The sequence below is a fragment of the Sander lucioperca genome, chromosome 13, assembly GCF_008315115.2.
Source record: "Sander lucioperca isolate FBNREF2018 chromosome 13, SLUC_FBN_1.2, whole genome shotgun sequence".
NCBI classification, from domain to species: domain Eukaryota; kingdom Metazoa; phylum Chordata; class Actinopteri; order Perciformes; family Percidae; genus Sander; species Sander lucioperca.
The window spans coordinates 15,441,532-15,466,698 of record NC_050185.1 but is presented as its reverse complement, the minus strand read 5'-3'; the positions used below and the strand labels follow the sequence as shown (position 1 = coordinate 15,466,698).

The following is a 25,167-nucleotide window of genomic DNA, read 5'->3' as shown; positions in this document are numbered from 1 at the left end:
GACGCAAGAAAATCATGGGAGGAGAGAGGAACAGAGGAAATGTGTTTCAGAGTGATAAGACGTCCTTTCCTCTGAAGTGTCACATGAATACGCCAGCTGTATGGGCAGAGTTAGCAACTCCTTCAGCTGCATGGCTTCCGGGAAGGCTGCTCTCGTGTATCCTCGCTCATGGCTCCTCGGTGATCCCTCCTTGATGCTCGCTCCTCAGGGCAGAAATAAGAGCTTTGAGACCTTCACCGAGGAGGGACGGAACAACATTCGGTTCAGTCGAGGACAGAGGAGTCGAGGAATTAGCGACATGAGATGCACCCATAGTTGCATCCTATAGCAATGCTAGCGTAGACGTGTCATTTGCTATCAGCTATTTCATTCCGAAAAGTACATTGTTGATGCTTAAAATGTTAGTTTGCTTCAATGTAACATCTCCAGTCTCTTTCTTCAACTGTTCTTGGATGTACTGTAGCGAGCGTCGAAGAGAAAGCTGTACCCAGCATGCCGCTTAGCGGTGTAACAGTTATTAGCAAGGGGGTAAGCCTCTCCTCGGACCGCGAACCTCCTATGGCGCCATTTTAATGCTACAAAGCGATCACCCCCCGTTAGCATTCCATTGACTGCCATTCATTTTGGCGCCACTTTGACAGCAAATAACTTTACATCTGAAGCGTTTAAAGACTATTTGTCCATTGTTTATTTCTAAAGAAACACGACAATGTATAAAAGGCTCCATTACCTTGTATCTCACGTTATGGCTCCGTAGCAGACGTTTTTATAAAAATAGGCTAACGATTGTGTCATAACCACGCGACTTACTGTCGCATAGTAGAGGAATTACCGTATAGTACAGGAGAAGCGCGCAGGCAGTTTCGTCTCACATTAGCTGTTTAAGTGCAATTACTAATGTTAACTAGCATTTTAGTTAGCAATAATTAGCCTGTGCCTATGTTATCTCCTTACATATACCTACGCTCTCCGTCTCTGCAAGATTGGGAATGATTGAGATCTCTCTTGGCACAGCTACCAGAAGACTTACAACTTTCAGACACGTTGCTCACGTCACATTTATGTCGTCTCTCTCAGTTGGAGGCTGCGCAGTAACGCTCAGCGCTCACCGGAAAAGTGCTTCTAACGGCCTTCACTGGTCTCCGTCCAGAGCAACGGGATCGGTTGGTCCACTCTTATATACAGTCTATGGTTATTGGTGGTCCTCATTCAATACACTACACCAGTCATTCCCAAACTGTGGTCTGTGGACCACTAGTGGTCCGTGAGGGTACTGCAGGTGGTCAGTGGAAAAGCTAAATAAAATATAAAATATTTTTTTAACCTTCATTTTACTAGGAAATTCCCATAAAAATTAAGAATATGTATACTGATATAAAATTTAAATTAAATTGTCAAGTTATTGTGTGATTACTAAAATAGGCTAGTGGTGCTCAGCCGTGACGTTCAAGTCCAGGGGCCCATTTCAGAAAACCGGTTTAGTGAAAACTCTGAGTTTGTTAACCCTGAGATTAGGGAAACTCTGGGTTTTCTGTTTCAGAAAGAGAGGTAACTTCACCTCAGAGTCAGTTACTATGGTAACTGAGCCTGTGAACCTAACCTGGTCGGGAGCAGGTTTTCTTCAAGAAACCTCAAGTTTCTCTCAGTCTCCTCCGTCTGACACCAGCCCAGCCTGCTGACACAGCCCTCTTTCATTTCCTCATTCATTCGTTCAGTCTGTATCAGGCGCATTTTAGCGCAGTTTGTTACTGTATCTGCATGAATGAAAAAAACACTATACAGTTACTATAAAACGACTAAAACTATAAAACGTTTTTTTTTTTGTCGACGATCCGTTGATGAACAAGCTGTATTACTTCGCAGGGTGTTAAACATACGTTGGGAGATGACATTGAGGCCCCGACGTATTTTAGTTTCCAGATAACTTCCTATTTGAGCAGTATTGTTTTACTTCCCAGTCTGTCAGTTATGTAGCCTACATAACCTTATCCGTCCTCATATCACTAATGTCACCCATCGTGGACATGCTCTAGGTACATCCCAGCAGATTATGTGTTGCATTACATTTTTTTGCAAACGGCAGTTTTCACTGTATAGCAAAGCGTCGTCAGAAGAGCGTGACTCGTGTAAAACGTGTTTTAAATGTTTTTGTAGTGTTCCCTGGCCACAAACCAGTAAGAGACATTAAAAAGGAGTTCCACAGTATTGCTAAATGATGTAAACCCCTTTGAAATAAAAGATTATGAATTATAATTTTGTTAAAGGGATACTTCACAGATTTAGCATTAAGCTTTTTATCAGTAGAAACACGGTAGTATTTTCGAATGACTGTGCTTCCCTCCATCATGTCCCCCTGAGACGAGAGATCTCTGTATTGTGGGTCTGGAAAAAATCTTCCGATGACGGAAATCGGCGATTTTTGCGTTTGAAAAGTTTGAAAACCCCTGCACTACACAGTGTGTACATACATCACTAGTAATACATATGGCCCATAGAGCTCACATTCAACTCTGCACTTCCTTGGATCCTCAGCAATACGTCCGCCAAGTGTGAAGTCAATCAGATGAACGGTTGTCAACAAAATCGAAGGAAAGACATATAGACATATAGACAGACTCCTTCCACTTTAGTTAGATGGACCAGTTATTTCTTGGTTATGGATTAGGTTGCAAGGGATATGAAATAGGAATGTTTTGAGAGTGTAAACAATCCATAACCCTGTATTTGTGCAAACCGTAGTTCCAAACACAGCCTTACACACAGCCCTTTAGGAATAAAACTCTTTCAAGGGCAGATGTGTAGAATGCTTAGCTTGTAGGTGAAGTGTATTTCCCCAAGCACACATCTAAGATCTCCTTAGTTCGGTAAATTTCTTTAATTATTACAACCCTGAAGCGGTCTGACTGAAGCTTGAGACGTATGACTAAAACAGCTGCAATAATTCAACCTAATAAACTCAGCAAAGGCCTTAAATTGACCCAAGGGACGATTTGATTCAGCCGACTCAAGTCGGATTTACAGAGCGTTTTGTTTCGTCTAAAATGCTGCTGCACAATTTAAGTGCAGTTAGTGTTAAAGCTTTTAATTTGATTGCATTCCAGTGATAGGCTGATCTCAGAACAGCACACATTACTCTCAATTACCTGAAAACATCTGTCCTTCTTGTCACAATACTCTTTGCTTCTAACACTCCCTATAAACTATTGAGTCATCTTTGAAGGGGAAAGCTTAAAGAGCAGAGTCGGCAAAGCTGGATCATTCAAAGATATATCTGCAGGCACCTAAATCAAACAATAATGTTTTTGCTTAATCCTTTATCTAGGTCATATCTACTGTTACTGTCTGGCTGTGAGGAGCAAGGAGAGTTCAGGGCAATTAGACTCTCACTGACATGTCCTCTCGTGTCATAAAGAAACTACAATCAGAATTGTTGTGGTTATTTCACATTGTCTACATTCCCTTCGAAGGAATGAGATGAGAGAAATATTAAAAAGTATGAGGTTGTGTCGATACTGGCGATCAAAACTGCTGTCACGAATGCAAAAGCTCCCATTTAAATTGTTTGGTGGGAGTTACTAATGCAGACAGCCAGTTATTACCCACACTCTAATTTCCTGTCCTTACTTTAAAGTTAATCCCCTGTACGTCGCTCTTCTTTTCTTGTACTGAAACTAAATCTAGCAATTAGCTCTTATCTTCTCATTTTGCAGACAATAGCTCTAGCTGAAATGAGTTCATGGTTGCGGTGCTTTTAATCACAACCCCGGACATTAGCCATTAGAGGAACCAACAGCTGTGCTTACACCCACCCAACTCACAATCGAGCCCACATGGTCATTATGGGTGGTTACTAATAAGGCTCTCTTTAACATGGGGAATCAAAAGAGGGCATTAGTAGTGAATATGGAGGATAGTTTCATTTTGGCCTTCAGCCATTCACCCAGGAGTACACAGTAACACTGAGCCCTGTAGGCAGCTGAGGGCATGTCATATGATGGGCAGTATTTATTTGCCTGTTTCACAATATTTAACCATGAAAACCAGTGCTTAGATAAGAGTAAATCCCGCATTAGAAGCTGAAATTCACCTAAAGTTAAAGCAATACATTTTGAGAAATATGCTTATTCGGTTTCTTGCCAAGATTTAGATGAGAACATTAATACCACTCTTTCATCTGTATGGTAAATATGATGCTACATCCAGTAGATAGTTAGCTTAGCATAAAGACTGGAATCCGAGGGAAACAGCTAGCCTGGCTCTGTCCAAAGGTAACAACCCACATATCGACACTTCTAAAGCTCATTAATCATGACAACAGAAGAAATCAAGTGTAAAAAATTACAATGTGGTTTTACGGGTTATGTGTGGGACTACTTCTTGACAGGGAGCGGTGACTTCCAGTAGTCAAATGGTTGCCTGGCAACCTCATGATAAAGTCACTTCATTTTTGTACAAATTAAACATATGAGCTATATGGTGTCCATTAGAGAGCTTTAGAAGAGCTGGTAGCCCGGTTTTCTTATCTGAAAAGCAATTTCTCATTGAAAATTAAATGATTGAAGACTGGTGGTTAGAAAGGTAGGTGAATCAAATTAGTCTAATCAAATTTAAGTAGAAATTATAGAAATGGTTTATTACAATGTTGACAATTTAAAAGGTAACTTATTTTTTTAAAACAAATACACTGCCAGTTACTTAAAATTACCAGATGAAAGGGTGAAATGGGCAGAGGCCAGCTGTGGATAGGCAATCTAACTCAGGGTGTGTTCCACGGGTGCTTAAACTTACCCACCACATGTGCTCACTGCAATCGATAGTCACTGCAAACCAGTTTACTGCAAATCATGTCACCACAAATTGTGTCCCAGTGCCATTATCACTACAAACTGTATAGGGACCCCCACTAGCGTGCCTAGCCTCGATAACAAACAGTTGGTCATAGCTAAAATACAAGCAGACCAAACATGGAGAGTGCTGCCTGGTGGCACTTTAACGAAGTTGTAGTAAATTAATTAAAATACTAAGAAACTAAACCAAGGCAAAACAGCAGCTGACAACCTTACACCATGTGCTCAGTAGACCAAGAAATATATCACGCCACTCCAGGTAGGGGAACTTTGAATTCCTAAAAGGTCACAGAGAGGGTCCCATTTGGCAACTGACAGGCAGAGAACACCAAAGAGGCAGCCATGATGGCACAGGTGCCTTAAATAACCTCAGCTAATGAGGGGGGTTTGGTCTGGGTGGAGCTATTTTGATACTAGGGAGGTGCGTTCAAGAGCAAACAGTGCAGGGCTGAACACCTGAAGTTCTGCACACCATCAAATCCCACTAAACTAACTGGCTGCTGGCTGTATCTTCATATTAAAGCTTCCCAAAAATGCCAAACCACTCCTTTAAGATTGAACAAACTGTACAGAGGTGTATAACCAGATGAGGTTTCCATGAAAACACATATGGTGGAAATGAAAATTACTGCAACCAGGTAAAAGTGCAATATTGGAGTTAAACTTTTTTGTTTTGTTTGCAACAAACAGCAGGTAATTATGTCCCTCTTGCCTTAACTCCACTCGATTGGTTTCGGAAGAGCTCCTAGGGTAAGACTCAATGGATGGATGAACAGATGGACAATAGATTTTTTCTTCCACTTTCCTATCTTTAGATCTGACTTTATTGAACTTTGCAGTCCAACTGTTCTGCTCTCTGACTCGCAGTTGGATGTTGCATTGAGGGATCAAGCCTCTGGCTTTCGCCAGCTTGCGTTGAACCAAAACTGAACAGGTTGTAGAACTGTACAAGACGAAAAAACAAACATGCACAACGAATTACATGACCCCAAACATGGATTACCCAAGGCCTTTATTTTACCTGACCTTTAGCCCTGATTATCATGTGTCGACATGCGGTTTGGTGCTTTAGCAGCAACGGGGATCAGAGTTGCCATAACTGCTCTTGTTAATACACTGACAATCCCTCATGTCTCTCTCTCTCTCTCTCTCTCTCTCTCTCTCTCTCTCACACACATACACACACACTCACTTTCTTTGTCTCTCTCCATTTATCAGGAAAAAAAAGAATCACAGAATTATTGATTCAGTGAAACAATTGATGCAGGAAAAACGAGTCAGGGGTTGTCACTCGTTGATTTACTTGTCAGTGCAAATCTTTGATCAGCAGCTGCAGTATCATGTGTGCGTTTGATAAAATGGGAGACGCTGGACGCAACAACAACAACAGCAGCCAACCTACAGTAAATCACTTCAGAATGAATGCAAGAGAAAACTGATCGAAGCAATATGAGGCAGCAGCAAGTATATAATAATACTTTCTTATTGAATTGACTAATGCTTTCCTCCTATGGTTTGTATTAACAAAATGCCTTCAATGTCTGAGCATGCTCACAGGCACAGTATAATTAAGCCTAACACTTGCACTTGTGGAAAATTCACAAATAGCGTCTTGTTTCATCGACTGGCATGAACAATTCAGAACCCCATTTCACAACACATACACCTTGAGGGAAGATAATTTACATCAGCCTCATTTTTAAGTCAAATACAGACATTGTGACGGTTTAATCGTTTCTCTTTTTCACCATAAAATCTTGAAAGAAATGTCCATCTGCTTAAGCAAACAAAGCCCTAGACGCACTGTTTTGTTTTTGCCGCTTAATGTGACATGATGCTGAATCACATTAAGCTGTGCCAGCTGGTAATGACGAAAATATGGATAAAAATTGTGATTATTGAAACTCGAGTATTTCTTTACAAATTGGGAGTCTCAGACTCTGAAGTTCAACAAGTAAAACTGCAGTTAAACTATAAACAACATAAATGTCACATTTACATGAGAGGACTTCTCAAATATTAAGTCCTCCTATAGATTTATTTGGATATGAATCATTTTCCATGTTTTTTTTTTATATTAGATAGAAACCAAGATATTATAAGTGGATTTTTAGTGAGTATGAATACTCTTTCAGATTATAGAAATGTATTGAGTTGATTCTAAACATAATATAGCAGAATAGCACAAAGCAACTTTTGTTTATGAGACAGGTGGACTGGTGCACAGGTCGGACCCATAATGTTACCTCGAGCTCTCTGTGAAATCCTGGCATTTGATGCAAAGTATTATTTTAGTTTTGAGTTATTTGCATTATTTAATAACCTTAAAAAGCAAATACAGGGAAACAGTTCTGGGACAAAATAATCCCTAACTAGATCTCATAGATGCCTCCTCTTTATTTTTTTTGTCTTCTTCCTGTCCTCTTTAATCCATCATTAAACAATTTGTTTCCCAGGCGTTATCTAGTTTATGCATTACTGGCTGCGATGTTGGATTATGTTTATTAATGGAGTTATCACCAGAGGAATCTGCACTACACAAAGCAGTAACACATTGATTTTCTGTCCAAACCAAAGTGTGTGTGCCTGAAGTAGTCTTTTTTTTTTAAAAGGCAACCAAAACCATGGAAGCAAACCACTGCCATCTAGTGGACAAACTGTCTACATGCTCTGATATAGGTATGTATGTGTCTGAAACAAAGAAACTAACTGAGGCCATGTTTTATATGAGATGTACCTAAAATATTGTTCTGAAACACATGTGGGATTGGTACATTTCAAGCAATGTATGAAACCTGTTTCGAGAGGGAGGGGTTTTGTTATGAGTGAAGGGATAGATTTGAAAATGTCACCCTATTTCTAGTCTATATCGTTAATGTTCCACTTCCGGGATTCCTCCGTTGCCGCAGGAAATTCCGCCGGATGCATGTATATCTGTTTTCATTTCGCCTTTAATTTTGACAGGACAGCTAGGTGAGAAAGGGGAGAGAGGTGGGGAAGACATGCAGGAAATTGTCACACGTCGGATTCAAACCCTGAACCTCTCAATAAATGTGCGCCTGCTCTACCCACTGATCCAACCCAGCCACGTTTGTGTTGTAATTTTAAACTCTGGTGATTTATGAGGACTATGGTTAACTGCTCCTCAGATCTCTGCATGGTTAATTGAGACAGCTAGCTAGACTATCTGTCAAATCTGAGTTTTCTCTCGCACGGCTATTTTACAGCGGCTCCGTGCAGAGCTTAGCGCCGTCCATGACGATTGTGATTGGTTTAAAGAAATGCCAATAAACCAGAGCACGTTTTTCTCCCATCCGGGAATGCTATGTGGACTAGCCAGACCCTCCTCCGCTCCGCAGCGTGTGGATGGTCTGGCAGAGCGAGACTTCCCTATTTCAAACATTTCAGTCTGAAATTGCTTAGTTTTTTCACGTCTCACCTTCCTCACTTTACCCCCCACACTAAGGTCAAATTTCAGTTCTTCTGAGTTCATACCACTGCTCCTATCAGAAGGTGATTGGCAGCAAACGGCAAGCCTCCAGAGTCCCACAGGTCTGTTTTGTTTACTGAGAAAATGTGGCATCCTTGAGAAGCCTCTCTGCTTTATTTATTTATTTTCTTTCTGAACCAACTGCAGTATGCTAATCCTTGAAGACTTCCGCTCCCACCTGTCAACCCTCATTATTTTCATGCTATTTTTGAGCTAAATAATGTAGAGTAGCTCGTTGCCAGTGAAATGTCCTCCTATCTTACAGTAATAAAGATGGAGATGGCAAAACAAAACAGGCAAAGACTTTATCAAATATTTACTTATGCCAAGGTCAGTTGCCATGGTGATTCTTAGACACTGACCACATTAGTCTATATAATTAAAATAAACTTTTTAAATGTTTTTAATTGGCTGTCAATTGTTCATGGAGAACTGAAAGGATATGTTCACATTTTCACTTACTGACTTGATTACTTTGCAACATGAATGCTGTTTTGTCTACTATTTACCTTGTGATGGTTGTAATGAAGGATAAAATATGTATAACTTTCTCTAGTTGTAAAATCCTGTTTTGGAGTCAGAGGTTTGTTTGGCATCTGATAAACATTCATAATCATAAATGTATAACTCTAACTGGACTTCCTGGAATATATTTTTACCTTAATCTGAAGCAACACCCATCATAACAGCTCAGCAAGAAAACATTACATTACATTACATGTCATTTAGCTGACGCTTTTATCCAAAGCGACTTTCAACCCTGAAGGTGCAAACTCCAGACAACAAGTAGTAAGTGCAGGTACATTAGCTTTAAATAAGCAAAACTACAAAGAGACATGTGAAAGTGCAGCTTTTTTTTCTCTTCTTTTCCTTTTTCATGTTTATCCGAAGTGTAGTGAAACAAAAGAAGAACATTGCAAATTAAAAAAAGGCTGGAACTTTGGAAGATATCCATTTATATTTGACTACCTCATAGTGCTGGAGTATTACATTGCAAGGGCTGTGGATTTTGTCCCCCATTTCTGGAATCACGTTAGAAAGGGATCTCTCCACAGCCAAGAAGTACAGGAGGAATGATCACAGCCACCATTTACTCTTTCAATGTACATATGGGCAAGTGGGTGATGTTTTAAGACAAACTTAAAAAAAAAAAAAGGGAACCTATCCTTTACATCAGACATGGAAAAAATATCAAAAACAAACTTGAAATCAGGCCATTATATTTGACTGTAACTGGAGCTGACATTGCTTATGTGTAGGTGGATAGAAAACTGACTCTGTAGTCAAGCTGATAAAATACCAGTTGAGTTCAGTGCAGGATAAAATGAACTGCACGTTGAATAAAATACTCAGGTATAAGAATGGTTCTCAGGATTTTGCCCATGCTCCACAACTCCCTTGTTAAAAATTAATTAGTTTGTTTGATCCTTAGACTTGATAAGGCCAATGTTAGGACCAAGTTTTAGAAGTCTTAACTCTTCACCATCACTGAGATTTTCTGTTAAGGACAGGTATCTTTTGTCCCTAAACATAGACAGTTGGAATACAATAAATACAGAACAGATACAAAACAAGGAAAACTAAAAGAAAGAAATACTACTGGAAAATGAAACTCACTAGTATCACCTAATCAGAATGACAGTCCATCCCCTGTCCTTTCTACACCTTTTGTCCTCCCCCTAAACTCTTGGATGTTCTTGGCCTTATCTCAAACACCTCTGTCCCCATGAATACAATTAACCCCTTCCCCCTCTCTCTCTGTACTCCATCCCACCGACTCTTGGCCATTACCATAAGCACAATGGCTAAATAGAGAAAAGGCAGTGAGCAAAAACCACAAAACCAGTCTCAAAGCTCATTTCTATTCTTTAGCCTGCTGGCTCGGTTTGACCTTCATGTTTGCACATTTGAATGTGGTTACACACAATGATTTTGATCCTTTTCTTTATCTTTTGTACAGCACACTGGTTGTCGACATGAATTAACTTGGCGAGGCCAGACATGTCTTTTGGGTCATAGCATAGTGCAAACCTCTGCGATGTGCTAAACTGTCCAATTTCTTCCGCCAGAGAGTCAAATCAAGATGCAGCCGATGGGGCAGAAGATTAGAATTGCTTATTGGTTTCACTTGAGCCGGAACAAGGACTCACTGACTTGGAAGAAAGACCAATTGATTTGTGGAAATTGCAGAGATGTTTTACAGTTGTAGATATCGTGGAGCATAAAACTGGTGGCTTTATCAATTTGTCAGGCATGGACTGTGTTTAATGAGCTGACATGATGAAGCAGCATTTTAATATCCCCGTGAGCAAGAGTGAAGCAAAGGGTTGATGGTGGTTGATGGTTTATTAATATACAGCACAGATTTCCTTACCTACTGACTGACTACAAAGCAAGCTGCCAGTATCAACAGTACCAATTGCAGACATGTAATACAGTAAGTACAAAGTAAACTGAAATGTATTGTTTAGGGTTGTTACAGTGGAAGTTCTGCAAAACAAGTTTGTCTGTGTGGATAGAACTGGAAGTGGAACTTCATTTAGTGAAGAACACCAGACAATAAAAGGCAAATATTCCCCAATATTGCAAGAAAATAGGTAGCCTGGAATGAAGGATCATACAAAAAATAAAAAAATCTTTGTTGGAAAATTCAAACTTAACCAAAGTTTGCATGATGGTTAAGACAATACATTCAATAGTGTCATGGGAACTATTTCAGTGCAAATACAGTGTGACAAAACTCACAGTTTATATAATGTGCATCACCAAAAGTTAAAGAGGCATACTAAAAGTAGGTCATCAAAAAAAAAAAAAAAAGCCAAAACCTTGAGATAACCACCTAAAACTTTGGTGCACAAAATGTGTACATTCAATAATCAAAAGTAGAACAATGAAAAAAGACTGAACCTCTGTTTACAGAAGATGTTTGAACAAGGAGTAAACTCATCTCTGAAAACAAATACTGGCTTTCTTTACATTTTAAGTATCAAAAAAATATGAAACCACTAGGAATTTCCCATATCAATAGCACAAGCATCAACAAAAAAACAAATCATACTTTTAAGCATTAACAAACTTACTACAATGAAAACTGAAAAATAAAAGGACCCTGAGTACAATGCTTAGCAAGGATTAAAAGAGAATGGAGGAGAAACAGCTTCAAACAAAATGCCACTAAACAACAGCTTTGAACTGCCTTTTGCCTGGAGGGCAACATGCAGGGTTTAAACTGACCCACAACTCAGTTTCTTTTCACACACGTGCAAATGTCCAGGAGGGAGGAATGAGCTGTGGTGGTGGGGCAGAGGTAGGACACAATGCATTTAGATGCTAAGCCGGTGCACTTAACAGTCTTTTAGAACATGAAGTAAACAATGCTTGTGTAGTATGTTTACAGTAAAATGTACCGGCGGAGAGATGCATGGGAGGTTTTTGGGGTCAAGAAGTTCTTCAACAGAGCTTTAATGTCGCTCCTAAAAGCCCATTTTTGTTAGATAAAAGCGTTGGGCATTTACCCATGAACCAGCGACACCCCATGATGCAAAGCTCGCTTCCACATGTAGTACGTTGAGCGTGGCGTGAAGGGGAAGTAAGACCTGAATTCTTTAAACGTAGGGAAGGATTTCTCCTCAAAGCGTTGCTGCAGAAACAGCTTGGCCTTGGCCTTGAAGTTGGCCAGAGCCACAACATCCATCGCAAACACCTGCTCATCTATAGGCGCCTTGCTGTGAATGGTATGCTTTGGATGTGGGGGATGAAACAGGGGCATGGGGGTAATTTCTAGATGTTTGGGACTCTCAACAAATGGGAGCACATGCTGACTATCCATCCACCTCTCCATAATCTTGTTTTCTGGAGCAGTGCTCTCCAGACTCTCAGGAAGGTTGATCTCTGCGCTCTGCGTGACGATCTTCTTCTTGCGGTTCCGACTGCTACGCCAAAGCCAGAAGAAACAAGCGGACATGGTTGGGAACTTGAGCTTGAACTTCGTCAGGGACCATTTGAACTTCTGGACATGTAGCTTTGCAGCATCTCGGAGCTGTTTTTTACTGATGTACGCCAGCATGAAACTTTTGTGTTTTTGCCCACAGATTCTCCTTCTGGGCGCGAACAGCTGGTTGGTGTGAGGCAGGACTGGGGACAGACTTTTTGGACTATGGCTCTTGTCAGCATCTGAGCTGTCCTCACTGCTGCCAACGCTGCCTTTGTAACCGCCGTTGAACAGCATGGCTTCTCTCCTCCAGTTGTAGTAGGTTGATCTGGAGATCCCTGGGAAATTTCTTTTGAAGATCCTGAAAGGGAGGGAGGCGTTCATGGCGATGCAATTTTGCAGACAGCGCTTAGCTTCCTGCATGTGAGCTACAGTCTGGGCCCGCTCCAGGTCCAGCTTGCCGAGGCTGAGGCCAAACAAGCTGGCCACGCTGTCATTATGGTCTGGCTCATCCTGCTTTGCTTCAGGCGAAGACCAGGTCTCCTGTTCCGTGCTCTCTCCAGGACTAATCTCTCCAGCGGATGATGAGGTGGAGAAGTTTCCTCCGGTTTTCAGGAGCTCTTGCTTCCAGTTGTAGTACGACGACCTTGAGATCTCAGGGAAAAACTCTTTAAACTGGTGCAGAGGGATGAGCTTGCCCTCCAAGTAGCAGGCCTGCAGGAAATACTTTGCCTCGTACCTTGCTGCTGACTTTTTGCAGTGCTCCTGCGTCTGCCTCTTCCAGCGGTAGAAGGTCCTCTTGGTGATATTGTACTTGTCCTTTAGACCCGGGTAGGAAAGCTGCAGGTCCCGGTTCAGCAGGTCCTCGCTCTTCGTCTGCGACACCCTCTGCTGGCTGTCAGGGCTCCCAAACGTGAGCTCACTTGTCTGGACTAGTGCCACAAAGTGGTTCGGCCTGAACAATGACTCAGACTGCAGCTCTCCAGACCACATGATGTGGAGGGTTAGCGGCCCACAGTCTTTAGGCCACGGCCTTGGACGTATGACGCGGTTGAAATAGGGCCGGATCTTAAGGTTGAACTTGGGATAGATGGAGTAGATGTTAAACTGCAAGACTGACGAAAGTGCGTACACGTGCCACATGTTGGCATAGGAGCCGGGGAAGCAAGATGCTTTGACGTCGGCATCGAAGATGGCCTCCAGGACTGTTACAGGCAGGTTGAGCATGTCCTCAGACTCTTCGGCACAGAGGCTGAAGCGAACAGCCTGAAGCATCATTTTTGAATCGATCATTCCAGACAGGTAGTATCTCTTCCATAGCACCATTTCCACTACTGTTCGGACCTGTGGGGGCAATAATATTTGCAATTAATATTACAAAATGCACATATAAACAGCTAGAAAGAATCTGTAATGATGTATACATTTAGACCGTACAGACTGAGATTATAAACCATCATGGCTCACCTGTAGCTCCAAGCTAAGTCCAGTGTTGCCCACTAACAGCATGCTTACTGCATCAAACAGCCGGTTGCCCTCCCCCTTACAGTTTAAAGGCAGGAGGCCCAATGGTGCATCGGGTGGGTACAGGCCGTGAGCTGAGTTATCCACGCCTGCCCACTCGGGAAAATCCTGACAGGGGGTCTCCGGGAGCTGGAAGGGAGCAAGGATCTGGTCCACCTCCAGGGCCACTCGGGTCAGAGCGTCCAGGCCGGAGCTCTCTGTGGCCTCCTGGAGCTCCCCCAGAACAGACAACACCACCTCCTTCCTCTGAATCATACCTGGGGATCTGAGAAGAGCTGGAGGGGAGGAGGAGGAAGAGGAGGAAGAAGAGATGGTGAACAAAAGTTAAATATTATGGAGAAGGAGAGGGAAGCGAGGATGATTCTGAGAGATTTAAAACAACAGGGACTAGGTTTAGGGAATGTGCTCATGCCTTTGTTAACAGTAGAATAGATTATGTAGATTACTGAGGCCTATACAAACTCAAAACAACAGCTGCAGCTTAATCAAAGCGCTGCTGGTGCAGTTTGGTCTCAGAACAAAAATAAACACATCACATGTTTCTCAATGTATTGCACTAGATTTATTCCTGAGCAATTAAGCTGATCTCTAAGCATTTTCTCTGCTACTCACCTCTTTACCCAAATATACCTTGTTTCTTTTTACAAATGCAAAGCCAAGGCTGTGTTTAAATACACTTTGTAAATTACATCTAGAAAAAGGTCTCGATAATAGCGTGTGTTTTTATTTTTATTATTACAACGTAGCTGCAAAATATGACTTATTGTGTTAGTAATTGAAACTTAACAATGCTAATTCAAGTCAAATTCAATACATACAAGGCTTACTTTGTGTTGCGCCGTGTTGTGTTATTTGTATGCTCTCAGTGATGTATTTGCTTGTTTCTGTAATTTCAAACACTTTCCTGAACCTGCGAAGTTTAAATCAAATCAAGCGGAGTTTATAAGTAGCCTGACCTCTTACACCCAAACACAAGAAAACGCGCATCTGGAATTAAAGATAACAAATGACCCGTCATTAATCGAAACGCGAAAAACGACATTAAAAACAAACATGTTCCTACCTGAACGTCCAGAGACTACAAAAAGAGACTCAATGGAAACGGCTTGTTTGTAGCGGAGGGGTTTCACAGCTGATCGTGTTGATCTCTCTCTGGGAGTTCTAGTCCATTGTGTGCGTGCAGCTCCGGAGAGTTCTGTCCTCGGACCTGCGGCGGCTGAGCAGTGGCGATTTGGGGAGTGGTAAGCAGCATGTACCTCCCTTCAGGAAATTGTTAATCGTCAATTCGCTTTTTTTTTTTGTCTCTGAGCCAAGAGACACCTCCCTCCTCCTCCTCCTCCCCTCCTCCTCAAGTTGGCTACAGCCAGGGTCAATTTCAATGTGAAGTGTTAACAAAAGCCATTGTGTCAGGGCCCATCCGAACACAGAGGCAGCCCTGTAGGTGTACAGGTATCGGTGCTTTTAGGTTTTATCAACACGTTTATGCTTTTGCTTTGTCAAAGCCAACTGCAGATGTCAACAGTTCACTTTCAAGTTTATTTGTCAAATGCGTCATCGGAACATCAGGGTTCTTTTTGTCTCATAAATAAACTATCCTAACTCTGATGTGGTTGCACAAATATATTTTGTGGTTACTTGTATAGCTTGTTAGCCCGCACTTCAAATCCTCAATGCAAATATACAGGAACATCAGAACCTTTACAGCAGAAGTGCAGAAATTCTTTCAGATGAAGGGCCAAAATGTATCTGGGTAGAAGGCCACGTGCCAAAAATAAATGTTGATGTTAAAGAATACCATAATTGTTGTAATTCTTCGTAGATAAAACTTACCAGCACTGTGCTTTACATTGCCGTAAAACTCAGATTAAGTCTGCGGGCCAAACTTGGCCCGCAGGCCCCAAATTGGGCGGCCTAGCTTTACAGCAATTACCTAGCTTTCTGCTTTCTTTCCAAATGCAATGCTTTTGTATTCTTCAGTCTGCACTCCAGACACTGTAGTGTAAAAGGCCAGTTTGTGGATTAGAGTAGATATGTGCAGACAGGGTGTGGACATGAGCTTTGTGAGAGGAGAGGAGGGCTCTTGAGCTCCAGGTCTGCTCCACTGTATCACTTTTAACACCTCCTCTCCTGCCTTTTGCAGGATTTCAGTAATCAAGGCCTTTTGTTCCACACATGCACAACAATCCCAGCGACTGTCCCCAACCCCCCACTGCCCCTACTGTAGACCCATACACACACACACACACACACACCAGGGGACAACAGCATTTGGCCCCCACTGATCTGTCCACTCCAAGCAGCACTTGGCAGACAAGCTGGTGCCAAGCTGGGGTTCAAGGCTTTGACCTAAACCTTATCAGCTGTTTGGACAATGTGTGAGTGAGTGTGTTTGTGTGTGGGAGGGTTTACAAAAGAACAAGCACAATTTCCCCACTTTGGTTTGTATTTCTGTCATCGCCAGCTGAGATAATGCATATAGACACCCACTTGTTAAAAGGTATGGTAATATGTGTGTGTGTGCGTGTGTGTGTGCATATGCGTATGCGTGTGCGAATACAAACTCCTGTCTTAATGAGGAGCTTCCTTTGCTCGTCGTCTTTGACCTGAAATATTTTGGAAGTCAGAGTGTGTTGAAATGCAAGCAGCGACATTACTGCTATCATTTACTGTCAATTTTGAAATGAGGATGGTGACATGTTTTGTAAAGAAAGGTCAAAGAAAGTGTCTAAACATTGCATCAAAAGAGCGGAGTGGAAGAGAGGTCACACTGAAACCATCTGGACAGCTTTGCATTTTAAAAGACACTTTTTATATAGCCAATGATTTCATTGTAGCTAACATTATGAAGACATCCAGGAGCAGAGCCTTTTTTCCCTTCAATTTATCATAAAAAAATATGATTCAATATAACTTCATTACATTGACTTGGAGACGTATTTCGTTGCGGTAATACAGAAGTCTCAGTATTGTACAAATATACTGAATGTGCCACATTATCCTCAGATCCTCAGCTTTGAGTATGAGTTCAAGGACTTTGATATCATTTAAAGCATATTAAATCTAACTCATGGCTGTTGCTCTCTTATCCCTCTTTGCCTTCATCTTCTATTCACTTTAATGCATTCAACAAATTTTAGAAAAAGACAGCTACTTTCATCCTTTGCATCCAGTTTTTGAAGGATAAAATCAAGAAAATGAACACATTCAGAATCTAGTATATCTGCTTCCATGTCATGTGTTATGTGCTGAGGGCCTCTAACCTATCCTGGTACGGCCTCTTCACTTTATTCATCTACCCCCTTTCTTGTGAATGTTTTTGTGTCTTTACCATCTCTTCTTCAACCCCCTTCAAATTCTTGGCTTGTAGCCAATCACACACCTTAGGTGTGTAGATTAGCTGTGCTGCACTGCACCGTGAACACAGTAGTGGGCTGGCTGCAAGCATTTAAAATGCAAATGGGGCAACACTGGGACCGGCTCCGGCAGTCTCTCACCTGCTGTGGCTGTGTGTATGTATGTGTGTGTGTATAGGTGTGACTGTGTGTGTACTGGCAGAGGAAAGTAGAAAGCTCTACACTAAATAGTAATTCAGCATGTTTGCAGAGGCACAATAGCAGGTTTGTGTGCAAAATAAAGTGTTGCATTTGACTGTGTAGCTTGGTCATCTGAAATGTGGTACTAAATGCTAAAACACTATCACATGCAAAAACACAATGTCACTGAACAATGGCATTCAAAAATATTCCAGGGCTTGTTGAGATTTCACGCAACAAATCCTATGTTCTTTGGGCTATATGTTTCTGTTTTTTTAACCGTGCCATGTTGCCTGCCACCACATATTGCAAGTTCCTCTAACTGGTTTGTCAATTAATAAACATAGGCTACCTCTCGTTGCAGTTAGTGATTTGCTTACATTACTGTATTCAAAAGCTCTCTAACCAGATTTTCTCTCTACAAGTCCTGCCAGGTTTTTTAATGAAAAATAACTGCAGATTTAATAGCCAAGTGTGTCATCTTTTGATTTATTATAGACCTGCAGTCAGACACAGTTTTGCTAAGAAAACAATAAAAAGCACCATAAATAACAAAGAATGTGGGTTTTGTGAATACATCCTCTGATAAAAATAAAATCAGGGTATACATTGCTGAATGAATTGCCATATCTAAAAAGAGAAGTCAAACATATTGAGGTAGACTAATTAAATCAATTTTTCTAAAGTTGAAATGCAAAATGGCTGAGTCAAAGGGCAAAATATCTGTTAGGTTCCCAATGATTTAAGTGGCAGAAACAGTTACAGTACAAGGATTTGGTATGGAGCAATTCACAGTATTAAAACACATGGCAGTAGCACAGTTGGAGCTCACAAACAAAGAAGAGATATACTACAATTTGTAGTTTGGACAGCAGACTATTTGTATCGGACACTGGCGTATTCAGTGGACTCGCACTCATCGACCCACACTCTGTCAGGGCCAGCGGGGAGGATAATGTCAGCGTAGATCACATCGTCTGCATTCATAACCTAAAGACACAGACACACACAATCATTACCTTTCAAAATGGCCAAAAGCACAAAAGATTTTACTTTATTTGTGAGAATTGACTTACATTGTTGGTACTGGCCGTGTAACAAGACTCATCTGGCACCTGGCTGCCTAAATAAACATAGGAATGCACAAATTCACGTTTTACTACAATTGTGTTCAAATATAGGCTAACTATTAAATATAATATGTTCAGTGCTGTACAGACTAGTGTAAATTTCTCAAGCTTTGTTATGTGACTCTACAATTGCAAAACAATTACCATCATGAAAAGAACAGTAAAAACAGAACATAACTGATTGCCTCAAAGACCATGAAAGTAGAATTGTGCAAGAAGACGTGTGCATGTGGACACATGTACATGGAAGCGATTGTGTATAGCCTGTGTTTGGACTAGTCTGTGCCCAAATATGAGTCCATTTTCAATGGTGCAACACATCCTCTCTATAGGTTCAGGAAGTTTAGGAGAACTTACTTGTTCTTCTTCTGTTCACAACAAACAATGCAACCAACGCTGTCACAACCACACATCCCACCACCCACACAGCGGCGCCCATCATGTCCTGGTTGCCACTGCCACCTAAAATCAATCATTTAACATGTCAAATAATGTTTTGTATGCCCAGAACACGTCCTCCAAATCCTCATCTAACTTTAAATGAATAGTTTGAGCGTTAGATGTGAAGACTGATAGGCTACCACTCTCATGTCTGTATGCTAAATATGAATCTTCAGCCAGAAGCTGGTTAGCTTAGTTTAGCTAACCCTGTAAACAAGGGAATCCAGCTAGCTTGGTTCTGTCAAAAGGTTACAAAATCACCTACCAGCACCTCTAAAGCTCAGGAATTTATGTGTAATATTTCATTTGTTTCATTTATTAGGCTAGCTTATGCCAAGCTAAGCTAATTGTCTCCTGGCTCCAGCTTCATATTTAACAGATATGAGAGTGGTATCAATCTTCGAATTGGACTCTTGGCAAGAAAGTGAATAAGTGTGTTCAAAATGTCAAACTATTGTTTTAATATTTAAATTGGAATGAACTGGAAACTATTCAGTGCCCCTTAGTATTTTGGCAACTCAATACGCAAACTGTGCTTTCCACAATAATCCAGATTATGTAGCTAGACCCTGAGTGTATCGTAGATTTATGACAAAAATAATTTGCTGCCATATTATTAAAGTGTCTGCCTTTTTGCTGTCTTGGTTGGATTATTACTTTACATATTCATGTTTATTAGATATTGAGCATATATTTAGAAAAAAAAGTCCATTTGTAGGCTATATGAGTAACAAAGGTGGCCTCTATATACTGTACCTTGATTTTCGGGTTCTAGGTCTATGATGAATCCTCTTCCCCTCCCTTTAAGAGGTACAAAGAAAATAGCATTTGTTATTATTACTTCTTTGCATTCAACACCTAGGAGTCTACTGGTTAGAATGAATCATACAGACCTGGGACTCTGACCCGAAACTCCACTGAAGTCTGGACTTGTTCACCTACAGTCGCCTGGCACCTAAACGTCTTGTTTTCAGGTCTTTGAAGGGTGAGAGTCAGAGTTACAGCACACAAAGACTCCTGTTTTATCTGATGTTGTGAGTCCTTGTGTATCTCAGTGCCGGCTTCATCCACCCACGTCAGGCTAACCTGGTGTAGCTGTGCTCTGCAATGTCCCTCCTCTACGAAAGTGAGGAGAATACACTGCAGTGATACTGTTTTGCCAGGCATGAGCTTTACCTCTGGGCTGGCTGAAAGAAAAACAAAAAAGCATTCGTTTTATTTATTTTATTCGTTTACAGTAGAGATGTTCCGATAACGATACCAGTATCGGTATCGGCTCCGATACTGCCTAAAACGCTGGTATCGGTATCGGGAAGTACTGGAGTTCATGCACCGATCCGATACCACGTAAGAAAGCCCTAAAGAAAATCTACATTAAAGTAGTTTATTTATGTTCTTTTTCCGTTATAACGGATTGTCAAACTGGATAATATAAGAAAGTTCTGTGGCGTTCATTGTTTGTGTTTGTTCATGTTTCACAAAGAGTTTAACCTGAGCCAGACTGACACAATTACATCCATACAGGGATAGTAGTATACAGTTGTTAAAACATAATAAAATATATGACACACTGGTATCGGATCGGTACTCGGTATCGGCCGATACACAAGTTCAGGTATCAGAATCGGTATTAGGAAGCAGAAAATGGTATCGGGCCATCTCTAGTTTACAGCACAGATTTCTCTTTATCAACTTTGTCGTTAGAAGATGAAATCAATTCGGTATCAACCCACACAGCAGTAAGACTCTAATCTTGACAGTACTCACTATTGTGAGGAGAGAAAACATCTGGCCTTTGTTGGCAGCGATGACGTCCAACATCTTCCGCTGTGAGATCTTTGATTTGCAGAGTGCATTTTGAGTCCTTATCCACTGACGTAGCTGTCTGGATTTCTCCATTACTGACTATGGCAATGTAATCACTTGTTTGGCTCGTGCTGAGCTGCCATACATGAAAGCAGACTAAATCTTCCTCACATGGAAATGTAATAGAATAAGCCCGTTGGGCAAATATCAGACCATCTTCTCCATTTACACCTGGTGAAAGAAGATAAACAGGGTCAGATTTTCTATTAGATGTTTGAGATAAGATTATAAAACTATCACAAGATAAGATTGTGTCAATGTTTCACTAACCTTTTGTGATGAAAGATAACAATAGCAGCCTCATCCCAATGTGAACAACTCCAGCCATCCTCCGTGCAAATGTGTTCGCTGTGAAAAGGTACACTGGAGGTTCTCTGTTGTTACCCTGAACATTAGTCAACAGGAATTTCACTTCCTGCATTTGCCAACATCTTTAACCTGCTGGTGTGGAAAACAGCTACTGGTCTGACTGTAGTTCTGAGTACAAGAACATTTATACAAACAATAGAGCTGTTTTAAGTCAGGGTTTAGTTTGCTCACTGGTGAAAACGGGTCAACAGTAAAGAGGAATAGGAAAGACTACCAAGCAAAAAAGCTTGACATTTTCAGAAACTATACTATATTTACACATCAGAAGAAAAATAAATCTAAAATCAAAAATACAGAAACTTTTTTTTTAAACATTAAACAGTGCTTGTTGTTGTTGTGTCTTTTGTTTTCAGACGATTTGTAAAGAGGTTTACTGATGAGGACAGATTGTTTTCTCTCCTGTGAGGAGAGATGACCTTACAAAAGATAAATGGATAAAGGAGGATTTTAGTGAATAGCAGATTCCAATAGCAATGTGCAATCTTGTGTGCAATGGGAATTTTAATTTAACTGATTTTTTCTTATGTTCATTTCATAATAAATAACTAAAAAAAAACTATTAAGAGACACATTTTAAGCGTCGGTCCACTCAGTTCTGCACCGCTGACCCCAATACAATAGAGGTTAACTTTTTAACACAATTGAAAAACTCAACAGCAGACCTCACTTCCACTTCTTTCTTTTAATTTGTATGACCTGACCCTTTAAGATGTGGTTGCAGTTACTGGCAGATGGAGCTCTGGCTGAAACTACAGCGTTTCTCCTTTTGTGACAATATTTTCCAGTGCCTTTTCTCTGGACAAGTGATGTGTGCAGCTCTCCGTGATTCTGCCTTTCTCACTTAAACTAGAAGCTACACTGGAGGTTGATTCCACCCTTTTCTACTCTGCTATCTTGGAAAGCTGTTCAAAGACATCCTGCTTTCCGCAGGCAATATATTTGAAAATGCAATCTTCACTTCATAGTGCCAAGTGGCCCCTGCACCTAATGTTGCATCAGTCCCATGTGTAGCAGGAAACAATAAAATTAGGCCTAATCAGTTAATGCTGATTATCATAGGACAGAGATGCAATAGATAAGAGAATAGATACATCTTTCTCAGAGGGAGGGGCCCATGAATGTCATAATTAGTTAATTATGGGAATTGTCATAACCCACAAGAACAGTCTTTTTTGTGAACTTGGAATGCTGTGTTTATCAAGTGTAGTTGTAGTTGTGTAGTTGGATTACAAAAAAGCTGCTGAATCATTTTTATTTTGCCGTTTGTACAGATCATCATTGACAAATCTAGACAAATAGGTTATGTCATGATTATGTTAAAAATATATGTCTCAGTTTTTCAGTTAAAATCTCTTCAGTGTAACAGCCAACTCAAACTGATCAAAGAGACTTTAAAAACTGCGTAAACTCAGACATTCAGGGAACCACACAATTACTTCAGACTGAAAAATATATGTACTGTGTATATTTACATGACAACACAATCTCACATTAACAGTTACATCCTGTACATATTGCATCTTTCACATCAGCTGGACTACATGTTAGCTGTCAAATGGCAATCACCAAAAGTTTCAGATGTAATCTACCTTACAGTCAGAGAGGTAACAGTCACTGTTCAAGAGGTGGAATAATTGAGTAAACACAAGCAACTTCTACAGACATACTGTACCAAATATCCCTTTGCACTTTCATTTCTCATCATCACCCACCATCAACCAGAACAGCCTTGGAGATTTCCAAGTTTCTCAGCAGCATTGAAAAATTCAAACTAGTAACATTTAAATTTAAAACATGATTCCAAGAAATAATGTTATCCCTCAAGTCTGAGTTTTAGTACGAACACCTGCGAGTGAATACAGCTGTGTTACATTCAACATACGGTAGGTTTAAGAGCATCTGTGACTTTCTGCTCTCCTACAGCCTTTCATAGAGTCTTCATAAACAAAATGACAACAGTAGCTTGATTTGTTGCCAGGTTTACAACTTCAGACAAGCTCTCAGAAAAGCATTCAGGGGAACGGTTTGTCAGTAGTACTGACGGTTTACTGCTGATGGGAACTGACTAGGATTGGGCATCGAGAACCGGGTCCAACTTGGTATCGTTTCAAAAATAACAATTCCAACGGAACCATTTTTTTTTTATTGAAATCATTTGGAAAATTTGGTTTTGAATCTGTTCATCTAGGGCTGGGCAATATGGATATATGGAAATATTACAGTATTTTTGACCAAATACCTCGATATCGATACAGCAACGATATTGTAGTGTCCCCTCCCATAGATATAGAACAAGACCCTCAAAGAATCGGAATCAATGAGAACCGGAATCGAATGGAAGAATCAGAAAACAGATTCCCAACACTCGAACTGACGCATTAGCCTTTTTGTAGGGGAGTAACTTTGATTGGTTTACAGCAAGATATTCAACATTCAGGCATAAAATATAGGAAGAAAAAAACATCTGATACTGACCACACACATGCAGAAAGCAGACAATTCCCACTCATTAACAAAAAACAGATTGTTTCTCATACTGCCCAATGCTGCAGCTCCTCTGTCTGAAACGCTCGGTCTGATAAACCTGTTTGAGTCGTGATTCACTCGGATCTTTCACCCGACTCTTTAAATTGACTCATGAATCGCGAGTCTCCAGTATCATTAACTCGGATCAGTTGAGTCCTAATACAATTCAATCTAAAATGATAACAGCGCCACACACAAACCTCTTGCAACATTAGCTACTACTAGTCCTAGCCATCTTAGCTGCCAAAAGCTTTATAACTTCCAATTTCGTAAGCAACGACAACTCCACAAGTCAACTCAAGTGACTGAGTGAGCAGAGACACAGTCCGAGACAGGTTATAGGAACTTCCCGACCCGCAGACTCGGAAACATTGCAAGCTCGCAGACCATGGGGCTAACTCCAGAACTCATGAGTCCTCGATGACTCGCGAGTTGTTGATGACTTGTGAGTTGTCGATGACTCATGAGTTCTCGCGTGAGTCAGTCAATCGCACGAATCAGCCGGCTATGAGTGGATCTGTAGCAGACAAGCGAGCAAAGTCTCTCCTCAAACTCAGGGTAAAGCAAATCCACAACAAAAGCCATTCTTTCACTTCTGAAATAACATACAATGTTCTGCACGTAGCCTAGCTAGGCCTGCTGTAGGTTTTGATGTGTAAATGTAGCGTGTTTAAATGCAATTAGGTTGAGCAGACAGTCCGAAACATTGCAAGCTAACAATACTGACTCAAGTGACTCGCAAAACCCAGATCAGTTTAGTGAGTGACTCAGAATAACCTGAATCCTTAAAAGGAATCCAGTTTGCCAGGCCTACGGTCTGAGCTCTTGGCCCGCCTTCCCGAAAGCCCAGTCTGCTCTGATTGGTCAGCTGGCCCACTCTGTTGTGATTGGTCAACCAAATTCAAACAAGCCACTGGGTGGGCTGTACTTGCTCAGGCAGCACCTATGGGCAGCAAATATGATAAACTGGGCATTCTCAATCAGTGGCATCACTAATTAAAGACTTTCAAACAGAAATGTGGGCGAGGCGTATCTAGGCAGTTGAAAAAAAAAAAAAAGTGCTGTCTGTGGGAAAGAAAGGAGAGAAAAAGGAATGAGGGCCATCCTAAATGCTGACCCTCCCAGTTTGAACTTTTTCCAAAGCTTTAAAGAGACCACCTAGCACGAATTTCTGACCCTACTATAACCATATAATGTGCAGCTTTTAAAGCTATTTTAAAACAAACAAACTGATAACTAAAATTTACAAAAATAAAGTAAAATAGTGGAAGTGTGGTGCCACGCCCACATGTAGCGCCATGTTCCACTTCTGGATCAGGCCTTTATTACAGTAGTACAGTTACAATAACACTTCACATTATTTGGTAAAAAAAAAACACAACATGCTAAACAGACAACCAAACAAGACATAACACCACCTACCATCCTGATTCACACGCAGACCCATTTTACATTCAGACCCGGAAGAGCCCTTTAGACCAGTGGATTTCTGTACTGACATGTGCTGTAT

The 25,167-nt window shown here is 40.9% G+C and overlaps 2 protein-coding genes and 1 long non-coding RNA gene across 4 annotated transcripts; 1 reads left to right on the top strand and 2 right to left on the bottom strand.

Annotated features, from left to right (window-relative positions):
- The first annotated feature begins 3,419 nt into the window (after positions 1-3,419).
- LOC116066019 lies at positions 3,420-23,584 on the top strand. Its single transcript, XR_004108877.1, has 3 exons — positions 3,420-3,432; positions 8,419-8,423; positions 23,479-23,584. It is a non-coding gene; the product is annotated as an uncharacterized LOC116066019 (long non-coding RNA).
- Positions 10,665-15,025, bottom strand: vrtn (vertebrae development associated). Of its 2 annotated transcripts, none has more exons than XM_031321735.2 (3): positions 14,856-15,025; positions 13,736-14,067; positions 10,665-13,612 (listed from the first exon to the last, which is right to left on the bottom strand). In XM_031321735.2, exons 2-3 carry the CDS (start codon positions 14,045-14,047, stop codon positions 11,849-11,851), a joined length of 2,076 nt encoding a protein of 691 aa, XP_031177595.1. In that variant the 5' UTR covers positions 14,048-14,067; positions 14,856-15,025; the 3' UTR covers positions 10,665-11,848. The 2 variants fall into 2 exon arrangements, with proteins under 2 accessions (XP_031177595.1, XP_031177594.1); XM_031321734.2 differs by lacking the exon at positions 14,856-15,025 and adding an exon at positions 14,620-14,828.
- LOC116066016 lies at positions 18,090-21,418 on the bottom strand. The gene is made up of 7 exons (XM_031321736.2): positions 21,033-21,418; positions 20,664-20,933; positions 19,790-20,083; positions 19,653-19,706; positions 18,813-18,917; positions 18,402-18,448; positions 18,090-18,315 (listed from the first exon to the last, which is right to left on the bottom strand). Exons 1-7 carry the CDS (start codon positions 21,181-21,183, stop codon positions 18,202-18,204), a joined length of 1,035 nt encoding a protein of 344 aa, XP_031177596.1. The 5' UTR covers positions 21,184-21,418; the 3' UTR covers positions 18,090-18,201.
- Positions 23,585-25,167: the final 1,583 nt, after the last annotated feature.

Bases quoted from the DNA above. Each gene is read 5' to 3' on its own strand.
- vrtn (XM_031321735.2), bottom strand. From the start codon at position 14,047: ATGATTCAGAGGAAGGAGGTGGTGTTGTCTGTTCTGGGGGAGCTCCAG. The intron at 13,613-13,735 runs GTGAGCCATGAT...TTGCCCCCACAG, and splicing joins GACTTAGCTTGGAGCTACAG to GTCCGAACAGTAGTGGAAAT.
- LOC116066016 (XM_031321736.2), bottom strand. From the start codon at position 21,183: ATGCAGGAAGTGAAATTCCTGTTGACTAATGTTCAGGGTAACAACAGA. The intron at 20,934-21,032 runs GTTAGTGAAACA...TTCTTTCACCAG, and splicing joins GTTATCTTTCATCACAAAAG to GTGTAAATGGAGAAGATGGT. The intron at 19,707-19,789 runs GTCTGTATGATT...TTTTCTTTGTAC, and splicing joins GTTTCGGGTCAGAGTCCCAG to CTCTTAAAGGGAGGGGAAGA.